Source organism: Sapajus apella, unplaced genomic scaffold, assembly GCF_009761245.1.
Source record: "Sapajus apella isolate SASKATOON/1434 unplaced genomic scaffold, GSC_monkey_1.0 scaffold22, whole genome shotgun sequence".
Taxonomy (NCBI): domain Eukaryota; kingdom Metazoa; phylum Chordata; class Mammalia; order Primates; family Cebidae; genus Sapajus; species Sapajus apella.
The window spans coordinates 6,623,738-6,637,363 of NW_022436962.1; the positions used below are offsets into that span (position 1 = coordinate 6,623,738).

General features: G+C 54.3%; 1 protein-coding gene across 12 annotated transcripts in view; it reads left to right on the plus strand.

Moving 5' to 3' along the window:
* Positions 1 to 13,626, plus strand: part of PPFIA4 (PTPRF interacting protein alpha 4) — a 52,947-nt gene that overhangs the window by 16,395 nt on the left and 22,926 nt on the right. For 5 of the 12 annotated variants that reach the window (XR_004272138.1, XR_004272141.1, XR_004272139.1 and 2 more), the window contains exons 3-16: positions 974 to 1,075; positions 1,515 to 1,679; positions 1,958 to 2,032; positions 2,276 to 2,365; positions 2,896 to 3,105; positions 3,385 to 3,531; positions 3,791 to 3,925; positions 5,754 to 5,837; positions 6,096 to 6,227; positions 6,422 to 6,484; positions 7,174 to 7,265; positions 9,237 to 9,345; positions 10,884 to 11,092; positions 12,794 to 13,034. Coding sequence is in view for 5 of the 12 variants with exons in the window: in XM_032288789.1 (XP_032144680.1) it covers positions 974 to 1,075; positions 1,515 to 1,679; positions 1,958 to 2,032; positions 2,276 to 2,365; positions 2,896 to 3,105; positions 3,385 to 3,531; positions 3,791 to 3,925; positions 5,754 to 5,837; positions 6,096 to 6,227; positions 6,422 to 6,484; positions 7,174 to 7,265; positions 9,237 to 9,345; positions 10,884 to 11,092; positions 12,794 to 13,034 (1,854 nt within the window). In the remaining 7 variants the exon portion in view is untranslated. The remainder of the gene's footprint in view (positions 1 to 973; positions 1,076 to 1,514; positions 1,680 to 1,957; positions 2,033 to 2,275; positions 2,366 to 2,895; positions 3,106 to 3,384; positions 3,532 to 3,790; positions 3,926 to 5,753; positions 5,838 to 6,095; positions 6,228 to 6,421; positions 6,485 to 7,173; positions 7,266 to 9,236; positions 9,346 to 10,883; positions 11,093 to 12,793; positions 13,035 to 13,626) is intronic. The other 7 variants (XR_004272140.1, XM_032288790.1, XM_032288792.1 and 4 more) reach the window with 4 other exon arrangements.

Below are 13,626 nucleotides of genomic sequence, written 5' to 3' on the forward strand. Positions count from 1 at the left end.
CACAGCCCTTGCCTGGTTGAGCAGGGCTCCTAGGAAGCCTGACTGGGCAGGTCCGCAGGCTGTCTTGCTCCTGTTTAGGTAGGTCCTGGGATCCGCTTATTTTACCCACTACTTGCAATTTGCAAAGCCCTGGGATGGGGCTGGAGGAGCTCCCTGAGGCGCTCATGCAGACATTGTCTTCAAAACCTCTTTCTCTTCCCTCTTTTATTTTATTTTATTTTTTTAGTTTTTTTGGGATGGAGTCTTGCCCTGTTGCCCAGACTGGAGTGCAGTGGTGCAATCTCAGCTCACTGTAACCTCCGTTTCCCCGGGATTCAAGTGATTCTCCTGCCTTAGCCTCCAGAGTAGCTGGGATTACAGGTACACCACCATGCCCAGCTAATTTTTGTATTTGTAGTAGAGATGAGGTTTCATCATGTGGGCCAGGCTGGTCTCCATCTCCTAACCTCAGGTGATCCGCCAGCCTCAGCCTCCCAAAATGCTGGAATTCAGGCATGAGCCACTGCACCAGCCTTCTCGTCCCCCTTTCACATCCATCAGTTTCTGTTTGGACCTCATTCCCCCAAATCAGATGCAGAACTCTCCTCCATCAGTTTCTAAAGGAAAATGTCATTGAATTCCTGGAGAAATGGAAATGCCAAGTGGGCGGGAGGATATAATCTGGTCATACTGGAGGCCAGATGGGGAAGGACCTGCAGAGCAGACTCAGTGACTGTCTCACTCCTGTGTACAACTTGTTCCCTTGGATTCTAACACGTGGAACGCATGGAGGGTCCAAAGATGTGGCCCCCCTCTGGAGAAGCACATGCTAGCTGCAGGTTTACTGACCAGCAGTGCGGATGGACTGGGATTTAGTTGGGGAGGTAATGGAAGTAAGGGATGGGTGAGAGAATCCCACCACTGACTTGTGCCTGCAGAACACTGCTTTGAGGGTGAATCTTCAAGCACTGAGGGACCTTGGGGGGGTTTTCAGGAATTTGCCACCTTAACTCGGGAGCTGAGCATGTGTCGGGAGCAGCTTCTAGAGCGGGAGGAAGAGATATCAGAGCTGAAAGCAGAAAGGAATAACACACGGGTAAGTGGGGATGACCGTGTGTGTGTGTGTGTGTGTGTGTGTGTGTGTGTGTGTGTGTGTGTATGGGGGTGTGCTGTGAACACCTTGACTGAGAGAGCAGGCAAGAGTGGGGCCAGGCACAGCCCTAGCTCAAGCCCCATCCTTCCCTCTTCCTGTCTCCCATCCTGGGGTGAGAGCCACACAATTTAACCACCAGTGCAGGGCTCTCCACCTGCAGTTGCTGGTTCACAGAAAGCTCAGGGTCCTGGGGAGAGGCCGGGCAGCTGGCTTGTGTAGTATCAGTTGGGGCAGCGGCTCTGTGCCACTTCGGAAGTATTTCAGCGTTTTAACAATGGTATGGCTGTACTCTTGTCTGCTCGGGGATCACGTGGGCCCTGCTTGTAGCCCTTTGGGCACATGCTTACAGCCCTCCCTGTCGCCCTCCCCTGCTCCCTGCTAGCTGCTTCTGGAACATCTGGAGTGCCTGGTGTCCCGCCATGAACGGTCACTGCGGATGACTGTGGTGAAGCGCCAGACCCAGTCACCTTCAGGGGTCTCCAGTGAGGTGGAGGTGCTGAAGGCCCTCAAGTCACTGTTTGAGCACCACAAGGCCTTGGATGAGAAGGTGCCCATCTGCCCGCTAGTCCCCCGCCCCTCCAGCCAGCCTGCCTAGAGCCTCCCATGTATCCCTTCTCTGAGATTTCTGTATCTGGTATTTAGGAAACCCTGGCTCCCTTCAACCATTGTCTTCACTTCAAGTCCTCCTGTTAGGCTCCCTCCTGCAAATGTGCTTCTTAGCAGGCCCTTCACTGCCCTCAAGCTCAGTAGACGAAGCCCAGGCTCCTCCAGCCTGACTCAAGTGGGGTCCCCCTTTCTTCCTCCATCTCCCATTACCTTGAGCAGGTGCGAGAGCGGCTCCGGGCAGCACTGGAGCGAGTCACCACCTTGGAGGAGCAGCTGGCAGGTGCCCACCAGCAGGTAAGCTGACTGCTCACTCTCCGTCTGCAGCCCCTGGAAGTCCAGGCTGGTTCACGCCTGTGCCCTACTCTGTTTCTCATCGGATTTCTTCCTGCTGTGGCTGGAGGCTGCTAGGCGAGGCTAGGCTGAGCACTGCTTTCTAGGAGGCACCTGTTTAACCAAGGCAGGGGCTTGGGAAGGGTCTGAAATGTATGGGAGGTTCTCTTCTCTTTGACTTATCGCCCCGGGGCGTGTGCCCTGTAGGTGTCGGCCCTGCAGCAGGGGGCAGGGGTCCGGGATGGAGCAGCAGATGAGGAAGGGACTGTGGAGCTGGGGCCTAAGCGCCTGTGGAAGGTAGGTCATGGGAGCTGTGTAGCAGGGGCCATGTGTTCCCCAGGATGGGAGGCTGGAAGCTCACTAACTGCTTGAGTTAAATCTGGGGCTTTCTCCAATATTCCCACTTATCTTTTCTTCTTCTCCCTACTTCATCTGCAAAGAAATCTGTAGATTTTTATTTTAGTGCCCAACACACGCTGGGCACGTCGTATGCTTGTCTACTTGAATTGTTAGGTTCCCTCTGCCTTGTGTGGCAGCATCAGGCAAGATTCCTTCTCTCTCTGAGCCTTTGTTCCCCCAGTCATGCCCCTTCCTGGGTTACAAGAGGCTGGCATAGCAGATAAAACTAGAAACTTGTTTTTCAAGAGAGACACAGGATAGCAAGGTGTTTGGTCATTGTCAGGAGACCTCCTGGGGTGCAGAGGGAGGAAACTGTAGCTGGAGGAGTGCTGTGATGTTGGGGGCACAGCTGGGACCTGCTCTGGGTGTGCTGTTCCTCCTCCTACCCCCTGGGATAGGGGTGGCTGGGATGCTCCTGTGACTCACAGAGCTCACTGTCCCTGGAGGAGGATGCTGGCCGGGTAGAGGAGCTGCAGGAGCTCCTAGAGAAGCAGAACTTTGAGTTGAGCCAGGCCCGGGAGAGACTCGTCACCCTGACAGCAACCGTGACCGAACTTGAGGAGGACCTGGGCACGGCCCGCCGGGACCTCATCAAGTCAGAGGAGCTGAGCAGCAAGCATCAGCGGGACCTCCGGGAGGTGCGTGAGGGTGCAGGCCTGCTGCGGGACCTCATCGTGGAGGGTGTGGAGGGAGGGCCAACAAGGGCTTGGGGGCGTGAGACTGAACACCTACCTACTTGCCTGGGTCCATGGTGTGGGGCAGTCATGGAAGGGGTGGACCAAGGCCAGAAACTGACAGGGGAGTGTAGCTCATGCCCCTTAATGGGTTCCAGTCAGCCAGGTGTGGGTGGGGAGGCATAGATAGGATGGGGGCAGGGAAAGGCTGCTGACCGTTCCCCTCGTCCCCTCTTCTCCCAGGCTCTGGCCCAGAAGGAGGACATGGAAGAGCGGATTACTACACTGGAGAAGCGTTACCTGGCTGCTCAGCGCGAGGCCACATCCATCCATGACCTCAATGACAAGCTGGAGAACGAGCTGGCCAACAAGGAGTCCCTGCACCGCCAGGTACCTCCTCAGGGTGGGTGGGTGGGGGGCATTTTTCTTAGCCCTGGAGGTGTCCTCGTGAACCTACCCGCAGTGGCCGAGGAGCCCCTGGGTCCAGCAGTTCGCCCTTCGAAAGGGGAAGTCAGGCATCTTGGGCAGCCAACAACCAAGATTGTCCGTTGCTGCTTCTGACCTGTCATCTGCTCTCTGCTGAGGCTGGGTTAGGGGTGGGGGCTTCAGTGCTCCCTCTTGAATCACTTCACCACCCCCACATTGCTAGTGTGAGGAGAAGGCCCGACAACTGCAGGAGCTGCTGGAAGCGGCAGAGCAGAAGCTGCAGCAGACGATGCGCAGGGCAGAGACGCTGCCAGAGGTGGAGGCTGAGCTGGCCCAGAGAATTGCAGCCCTCACCAAGGCAAGTGGGCCAGGGGCCTGGGATCTGCCTCTGTCCCCCATGTTCTGAGCTCTCAGGGAGCCAGGCAGGGAAGGGAGCGCGTGGGAGGCGCATTGGGCCAGGAACCAGAAAACCGCTTCCCGCGGTGTGACTCCAGGGAGCACACTGCCTTGTGCCTGTCAGTTGGAAGAATAATCCCTGTCCTCATCACTCTACAGGGAGGTGACAGTCTCATAAGAAGGGATGTAAAAGTACTTGAAGGAGATGAAACTATGTTGATGCAAAGTGTTTTTTTTTTTTTTTTTTTTAATCGTCTACGCTGTTGTCGTGAATACTTACTTTCGTTTGGGGCTAGAGCAGAAAGATTAGGACTTTCATCTCTGGAAAGATGAAACCTTAGAAGGGATATGGTATATACCTCCCTGAAGGGGAAGGGGTGGGGGTTAGGTTGAGTACATCTTTGACTGCCAAATTGAAGCATTCTAGAGCTAGGGACTGCCTCTGGTTGTTTGAATCCTGCAATTTTAGGATGAAGAAAAGAGAATATAATTTTATTTAATGGATGCTTTATGCAGTAGTAATTCTGAGAGGTATGCGGCATAGGTTCTGGAAGAGCCAGGTAAATGCACGGACTTAGACATGCAGGGGTTAATCAAAAGGATTTAGCAGTGTTTTCAGCTGGTCAGCCTCATATGGGATCACCGTGGCTGTCTCAGAACCTGTGGCGGGGAGACCTGTGTTTAGGAAGCGCCAGGCATGGTGCTTGGAAGGGAGAGGCTGGCCAGCCAGTGTGCAGCTCAGCTGCTTCGAGGACAGAACTGCAGCCCGGTGTGTCCCAGCAGACCCAAGACCAACACTGCTTCCGCCAGTGACTAGCTCTGCGACCTGGGAAAAGTCAGTCCCTGCCTTAACCGGGCCTCAGTGTCCTTATCTCTATGGTTGTGGTAGACAGAATGGTCTCAGAGGTCATTCTAGCCTCGAGGAATGAGGGATTGGGTTGAAATTACAGCAGAGGTTGTTATGTGTGGGCTGCTGGGTAGTCAGCTTTAGTATCTCCCAAAGCTGACATGAAGGCATGGCTGGAATGTTTCATACAGTCAAGTGAGTCATCACAGGAGGAGCTGAAGGAAGGATTACCTGGCTGTAAGAGGTGTGGCTCTCTAAAATATCTTGCCAGCAGAGACAGGAGTATCTCCATCTCCGGGCATCCATGACTGGAAGGGGAGAGGCCTCCACTTGGGCGGGTTTAACAGCAGAGCTAGTAGCCACACGAGGCTGGCACTTGTTGAGTGCTCACTGTGTTCTCAGTGTTGGCCTTGGATTATTTCATTTAGTCCTTGCAAAGGTCCAATGGGCTTGGGTGCTGTTGTTACCCACATTTTACATTGTGAAAATGAAGGCACATAGAGGTTTGATCACTTGCCCAAGGTCACACAGGTGGTAAGAGGAGCCAGGATTTGAACCCAGGGGCATGGCATGAGTCCATGCTCTTCAGTGTAGTTCTGTCCGTCTGGAAGCATGGAGATTTATGGTGGCTCATGCTTTCAAGTGGAGCTTTTTCTGGAAGCACGGGGAGGATTTACAGTCTCTTGAACTGCTAGCTCCAGGATGTTTTAAGGCGAGCCCTGAGCGGGAAAAAGGTAGGGGACACCTGGCAGGTGTTGGGGTACCTGGGAAGAAAGGCAGCGGGGATGGAGGTTCTGCTCCAAGATGATAGGTGGAGGCTGAGCTTCACTGGTACCAGAGGCCATAATCCCCAGGGCCACCCTGGCACTAGGGTGCAGGGGACATGGGGCCTGAGCAGGAGGAACAAGGTCTACGGGCTGCACCGACCCATCCCTGCCCATAGGCTGAAGAACGGCATGGCAACATTGAGGAGCACCTGCGGCAGCTGGAAGGACAGCTGGAGGAGAAGAACCAGGAGCTGGCACGGGTGAGGGCACCAGGCTGGGCCCGCAGGCCCCTTTCTTACCCCAGGGCAGGCTCCCAGGGTGGTCTGTGGAAGGAGCATGGAGGAAGGGTCTGACCAGGGACAGAGCCACAGAGGGTGGGAGGAGGCTGGCAGGTGCAGGAGGAGGTGGTCAGGAGAGTGGAGAGAGGGGCTCCTAGAGGATGAGAGGAGTCGAACCCCAGCAGGAGAGGGTGGGGCCTCTGGTGAGGGCGGCCTGGTGCGAGGTAGGTGGCTGTGCAGGTGCGCCAGCGGGAGAAGATGAATGAAGATCACAACAAGCGGCTGTCAGACACAGTGGACCGGCTGCTCAGCGAGTCCAACGAGCGTCTACAGCTCCACCTGAAGGAGCGCATGGCAGCCCTGGAGGAGAAGGTGCCTGGAGGGGCGGGGTTGGGATGCCAGAGGTTAGTGTGGGGTGGGAAGGCGGGACTGCGATAGGTGCAGATGGGGTCTCACTGGGGTGGCTGGCCAGGCTGGAGAGGTGGGGCTGATACTACATACCTGGAGGCTCAGGTCTGGATTGGGAGAGGAAGGCAGGGGCCTGGCTCACAGCTGCTCTCCCCCAGAACACGTTGATCCAGGAGTTGGAGAGCTCCCAGCGGCAGATTGAGGAGCAGCACCACCACAAGGTACCCGGCTGTGGCCAGCCCCGCCCAGCCTGGGAGGGCCGGGTTGCAGGGAGGAAAGGACACCCTGCTTTTCACGCAGTTGCTCCGATACCCAGCAGTGTTAGCGCATATGTTAGTGTACTACATACGCTGTTCCGTGATTCCTCAATAGGGCCCATCATGGTAGGTGCGTCACTGCCTGCAGGTGAAGAAGAAACTGAGGCTGGAAGTGTAGGGCAAAGGTGGACAGCAGAGAGGCAGGGCCCAGGGAGGGGCTCTACCCCAGGATTTGAGGGGGGCCTCAAACCTGGTGCGGCCAGAGCCTGGTGATTCTGGGAGGGTTCACCTCTGTCCCAGCCTTAGCAGTGTCTGTGAGGTCTGGGAGAGCGCTGGGGCCCTCTGCTGCCCCGCCTCACCTGCTGTGCGTTTGTGCAGTGGTGAGGGGTCAGCAGTCTAGGCTAGCAGAGCCCTCTCCAGTCAGACCCCCTCCCGGCCCTGCCCCTCTGCCCATCCTTCCACTCACTCTCCGGTTGGACCTCTTCCCTTTTGGTGTCATCTGTGGGCCTGGCCTGGGGCCCCTGATTTTGGACTTTGTAGTACATTCTTCAGCTTCTCTGCAACTCTGCTGTCCTCTTTGTCCTTCTCTCACTCCCTCCCTCCCTCTCTGCCCCTCCCTGGCCCCCTCCCCCACCCCGGGTCTGCTGGCACAGGGCCGCCTGTCTGAAGAGATTGAGAAGCTGCGCCAAGAGGTGGACCAGCTGAAGGGCCGAGGGGGGCCGTTTGTGGACGGCGTCCACTCCAGGTACTGCAGCGCCAGAAGCTGGGCGCACCAGGATGGGGTCCTGATGGACCCTGCGGAAGGAGACTTCCTTCCAAAAAAAAATGCCCAGGACCTCAAGGTCCTCCTCCTATTCAGGCTGGGACATTGAGGCTTGGAGAACTTGGTCAGAGTCACCCAGCTTACTTGGGCAATTTGGGAGGGAGCACCTCTCCTCTGAGGGCTGCTGAGAGGCGAGTTATCAGACAGACAGTGCCCTGTCTCCACTGTGGTAGGACATAGGCCATGCTTTCTGCTTCCTTGACAGAGGGCACACCCTTGAGAGAGGTCTGCAGGTCCCTTGCTTACCCGTGTCCCGCAAGGCTAACTGGCAGTGAGAGCTACTCATTCCAGTTCTCTTGAGAGTCAAGGCCCACCCAAGTTCAGGCAGTGGGCAGAAAGGCAGCAGGAGAGATTGGAGTGGAGCATCGGAAACTTCCGTACTGGAAGTTGGGACACCATGGCAATCCTATGGTCTTGGCATTGTAAGAGATGGAGTTTATCTCCTGATGCTTGAATTAGGCCCATGTTGAGGGAACCTCTGCTTTTCCCCCCACATTTTGTGGAGCGATTGGTGTTGAACTCAGACCTTGAGCCTGTCCTCAGTCCCCAGGCCAGAGAGGTGGGGTGAAGACAGAGGACACTGAAGTGGATGGTGCCACTCAAGGCTCATGGCTTTTGGCTGTTTTCTTTCCAAACCAGTCTCTTAGATCAGAGACCTGTCATTCCCTTTGGTCATGTGCTTGCTCTATCCAGGAAGTGGGGACGAACTACCGTGAAGAACGGTGGATGGAAATATGCACATGGGCACGTGGAGGGGCAGTGCTTGAAATAGGGAAGGGGACATCGAGCTTGAAGAAGAGAAGCCCATGGGTGTCTGGAGTGGTAGGGGCTTAAGTGCCATCTCCACGTTCGCCAGGAATTACTGTATATAGGTATGAAGAGAAGCAGAGGCTGGAGACAGGTAACAGCAGTTGGGATTTCTTCTACGTCTCCCATCCTGACCAGGACAACCCCTCAATTAGTAAAACACAGCCCATAGTACACCAGGCCATTTGCCACTGCTCGGCTTCCCATAATGGTTGGGCATTCTTCGGTTCGACTATAGAATCGCTGGATACTTCATGGAATTGGAGCTGAGTTGAGGGAGAAAAGGGGAATATGCAAGAACTCCCCTGTCCCTCCAGGGACCCTGTGTACTTGCATAGTCTGCTGCAGGCTTGCGTGTCCCTTTGTTCCGGGCTCCCTCAAAGGTTCCAAGTGGGAAGGCACCGGGATGTGGTGCCTAGGGGAGGCTTCCAGATACTCCCCGGGATTGTTGCTTGGGTCCAAAAATCTCAGGGTTGCAATAGACTCTTGGAGCACTCCAAGTGTTTTCTCTAGCTCGTGTTTCTGACAGTGTCAGGGCCTCCTAAAGCTTCCTGGGGATAGAGAGTATGCCTGGCTTGAATTTTAACCAGGGACTCAGTCCAGATTATGGGGAGACCCGAGGAAAAGTGCTGGGTAGAAGACCAAGAAACAGAGACCCTCAGAGTGAGAAGGATCTTTAGACATCATCCCTTCCAACCTGTCCCAGTGCCGGGAGCCCTCCTCCTGTACCATGTGTGTCAGATGACCAGAGAGCCTCTGCTCCAATACTTCTTTGCTGGGGAGCTCAACTTTTTAAAAGCCACCAGTTGCATCATAAGCCAACCTTTGCCATTAGAAGTTCCTTCTTATGCCATATGGAAAGCCACTCTCTGGAACGTTCTGCCCTGGCTCATTCTGACCCCTGGAGCACCAGGGCATATGTCTCCTCTCTTGCTTACATGGCAGCTCTTCAGACATTTGTGACAGCTCCGTGTCCTGCTAAGACTTCTCTGAGCTGAAGATCCCTTGACTCTTTGTGCCTGCTGGGGGTGAGCTGGGGCTCTCAGTCCTCAGGGCCTGTCTTTCTCTCCCCCGTCCCTGCTCCAGGTCACACATGGGCAGTGCAGCAGATGTGCGATTCTCCCTGGGCGCAACCACCCACGTATCTCCAGGCGCGCATCGCCGCTACTCGGCATTGAGGGAAGAGTCTGCCAAGGTGAGGGGGCGGAGGGGTCTCCTCAGGGAGTTTGGGGTCAGTTCGGCCGCGTGCCTGGCTCCAGTTACGCAGACGGCTGGTGTGTGGGGCAAATCCTTCCCCTTCCCTCCCCTGTGTCAACGACAGCTGCAGCCCTGGGGTTGAGGCCATCGTCAGCTGCAACAGCTGTGCCCCCCTTGCCTTGGCCTCCTGGTGGGCAAGGGGTGGGGCTGGCGGGCAGCCAGCCAGTCCCTGAGGCCCCACTGAAGTGTGTGTGCGTGTGCCTGGGCGTGCAGGCGTGTGTGTCTGGTGGTCAGGGTGGGGGCTTCATGGGTAAGATGGAATTGGCAAGCTTTCTGGAACAAAAGCTGTGGTTCATGGGGGAGATGAGGGAGGGATGACAGGTTAACTGGCCCTGGACCTGGGAGTCTTCTGAGAAGCAGCTGTGAGTTCACGCTGTCTGCGTCTGCCCAGGGAGATTAGGGGAGAATGAGGAAACATATGGGGCAGAAAAATGCCGAGTTCTATCTTTTGGGAAAGTGCGATTATTCATCGTGGTTTGTCCTGAGCCCAGGTCCTCTAAATGGCATTTAGTGCACTGGGGTATTAGAGGATATAGATGGAGAAAGAGGGAGCTCCTAGTCTTGGGAAGGTTCATTTCTGCCATTGAGAAACCCCTAGTCTTATGGGGGAGTCACGGTCTGAAGGTGCCTCTTTTTCTTTCTCTCCCCACTTCTTCTTCTGTTTATAAGAACATATTAGCTGCCCAGGAGCTGAGAGGCTGCGGGAGCCCTGAAGTGGAGCTAGGGGGCTCGGGTCATAGAAGGGTGTTAGAGTACCTTTCTGTCCCTGGCCCCCTTCCTCCTCTGCTCTTCTGGCTCTCCCCGCTCAGTTTTCTGCCTTTCCCTCTTCTGGGCCTTTGTCCACTGGATAGGTTTGTAGGATGATTTCAGAGAAGCCACCGCCTCTCGGGGTTGACCACGCTGCCCTGCGATGAGTTGAAACTCTGCCGACTGTCTCGTCAGGCCTACTTGGCCTTTCTGGTTCCCTGGGTGTAGTCAGCCTTTGAGTTTGTGTGGATGGAAACTGATAGCATTTATATGGTGCTGGCTTTGTGCCAGGCACTGTGCTAAGGGCTTTACATGTATTTTCCTCATTTGATCCTCACAGCTATCTATGAGTAAGTACTTTACCATCCCCATTTTACAAATGAAGAAACTGAGGCACAGAGAGGCTAAACAATTTTCCTGTGGTTACACAACTAGAATTTGTTGGAGCTGAGATTTAAACCAAGGCAGGCTCTCTCTGGACTCTCTTCTTAACCACTGCTAGCTAGCTTTTTCAATTAGTTTGAGCAGTATTTCTTAGACTGTACTGTGCAAACACATCACCCAGGGGTCTTGTTAAAATGCAGATGTTGAATCAGTAGGTCTGGTGCTGTGACATTTTCAGCCAGCTCCCAGGAGATGTCAGTGCTGCTGGGTAGAGGTAGGGAGGGTCCTGCTCTGCAGTTATCTGGGTGTCTTATTATGACTCCTTTACCCTCCTCCTTTGCTAAGGACTGGGAGACTTCTCCATTGCCTGGGATGCTGGCCCCGACAGCCGCCCCTGCCTTTGACAGTGACCCTGAGATCTCCGACGTGGATGAGGATGAGCCAGGAGGTCTGGTGGGCTCCACAGACGTTGTCTCCCCCAGTGGCCACTCAGATGCCCAGACCCTGGCCATGATGCTGCAGGAGCAGCTGGATGCCATCAATGAGGAAATCAGGTTAGGGGAGAGGTGGAGGACCTGGAAAGTGCTTTGAAGGGCATCGGGGCCCTTCGTATTGGAAAAGTCCTGTATGGATTTGCTCATATCTTATGACTGCAACTTAGCGTGCCACAGTTCAGGGACCCTTTGTGGGGCATGTGCCAGAGTGAGAGGGCAGGGCCTCAGTGGACCTCTCAGGCTTTACCTCCCCTCTCAGGGCTTGCGATATGGCTGGGCTCAGGAGGACGCACGCTGTGATCCTGCAGGCCTGCAGCTGATCGTAACCACCAAGAGTGTAGCTCCCACTGACTGAGGCCAGCTCAGGGTGAGAGCTTTGTAAATGGCACTGTCTGTCTTGCCACAGTCCCTGAGGTAGGCAGTATGACACCTGCTTTACAGACAAAGGAACAGAAACTCAGAGAGGTTAAGTGACTTACCCAAAGCCACACAGAAGTGACAGAGCCAGGATTCAAACTCAAGTCTGAACTCGGTCCACTGCACCATGCCTCCTGTCCCTAGTGAGGCATCAAACGGAAACAGTGACAGGGAAAGTTGTGAAACCTTCACTTTATCCTGACTTTTTAATGAGTTTATTAATGTTACTGACAAACAGCAGGGCAGCGTCTGAGCTGGAGTATATCAGAGCTTTACAAGCTGTACAGGTCATCCAGTTCAATGGTTCAAGGTATTGCACAGACCAGTTACAAAGAAGACACACACACACACACACACACACACACACACACACACACACAGAGAGAAAGAGAGAGAGAGAGAGAGAGAGAGAGAGAGAGAGAGAAAGGTGCAAACATAGGACCACCAGCTTTTTGTTTTGCAAAATAAAACATTAATGATAATGAGTATCTATTATCACAATCATTCTGCAAAACAAAGGACATTTTAACATTCTGGAAGTAAGAAAGACATACTCAGAATAAAGGCGAGTCTTTCTTTGTGAAAGGCAGTGGGCATCTTTACTGCAGCGTGCGCGCATGCGTGTGTGTGTGTGTGTGTGTGTGTGTGTGTGTATGAGTGAGTGTATGTGTGTGTGTGTTTGAGAGTGTGTGTATGTGTGTGTGTGTGAATGTGTGTGAGTGTGTGTGTGTTTGAGAGTGTGTGTATGTGTGTGTGTGAGTGTATGTGTGTGTTTGAGAGTGTGTGTGTGTGAATGTGTGTGAGTGTGTGTGTGTGTATGTGTGTGTGTATGTGTGTGTGTGTGAGTGCGTGTGTGTGTGTGTGTGCATGCACTCCTTGCTGAGTACCTCCCATGCACACACATACACCATTATTATTTCTCTCATTTTTCTGTGGAACAGGGAAAACCCGATCAGGGGTCAGCATCATTTAAAAATCCTACACTTGGAAACTGCTGACTTACACCACTTCATCATTGCATATGTTGGGAAACTGAGGCACAGAGAACAAAATACCTGACTCAAGTCCACCCCTGTAGTTAGGTAGGGGTAGGTCAAGAATTCTGATTTTCAGGGTGGTTTATGTTCCACCTTCTTCCTTCTTCCTCAGTAGCTGTTTTTGTAGACGGAGGGAGTAGGCAAGTTAACGAGAGAGACATGTTTTTAAGCTCCAGTGGGACAGACAAACCCTGCCTGTGGGGCCTTGTGTCCACCACATGAGGATGAGTGCAGGCATCAGCCCTCACCGCCTCCTGCTGGTCCTGGCTGAGGCTAGTGGTGAGGTCTGGTTTTACCTGCCTTCCAGGATGATTCAGGAAGAGAAGGAGTCCACGGAGCTCCGCGCAGAGGAGATTGAGACACGTGTGACCAGCGGCAGCATGGAGGCCCTAAACCTGAAGCAGCTGCGCAAGCGCGGTTCCATCCCCACCTCTCTGACGGCCCTGTCCTTGGCCAGCGCGTCCCCGCCACTCAGTGGCCGCTCCACACCTAAGCTCACCTCCCGCAGCGCAGCCCAGGACCTGGATCGAATGGGGGTCATGACCCTGGTGAGAGGCAGCTGAGGAGCCGCCCTGGCATTACTGGGCCCTGCACTGGGGGAGGTTTTAAGGGATAGTAGGACTCTCGTGCTCTCCCCTGGGCCTGCGGGGGAGAGTTTTATTTATTTATTTATTATTTTTTAATAGAGATGGGGTTTCACCATGTTGCCCAGGATGGTCTCGATCTTCTGACCTTGTGATCTGTCCACCTTGGCCTCTCAAAGTGCTGGGATTACAGGCATGAGCCACTGCGCCTGCCCCTCCCCCCCTTTTGTTTTTTTGCTGGGGAGGCTTTAAGGGAGGGTAGGACTCCCGTGCTCTCAGCTGCGCCTGCAGGGGTTTTAAGGGGTAGTAGGACTTACGTGTTCTCAGCTGGGCCTGCCTTCTTCTTCCCATAATGTGTGCAGACCCTGACGTGTCAGGCTACCAACCTGTCCTTCTGTGTTTGGGAAGGGCCTAGGTCATATCTTCTTTGCTCTCTCCCTTGGATGAGCCCAGACTACTTAAGAAACTCGCCCACTACCCTCCCCTGTTCCTTTCTTCCAGAGAAATAAGTCCTGGCTTGTTTTTCTAGACCAGCTTTATTTTCTGGTGTGATATT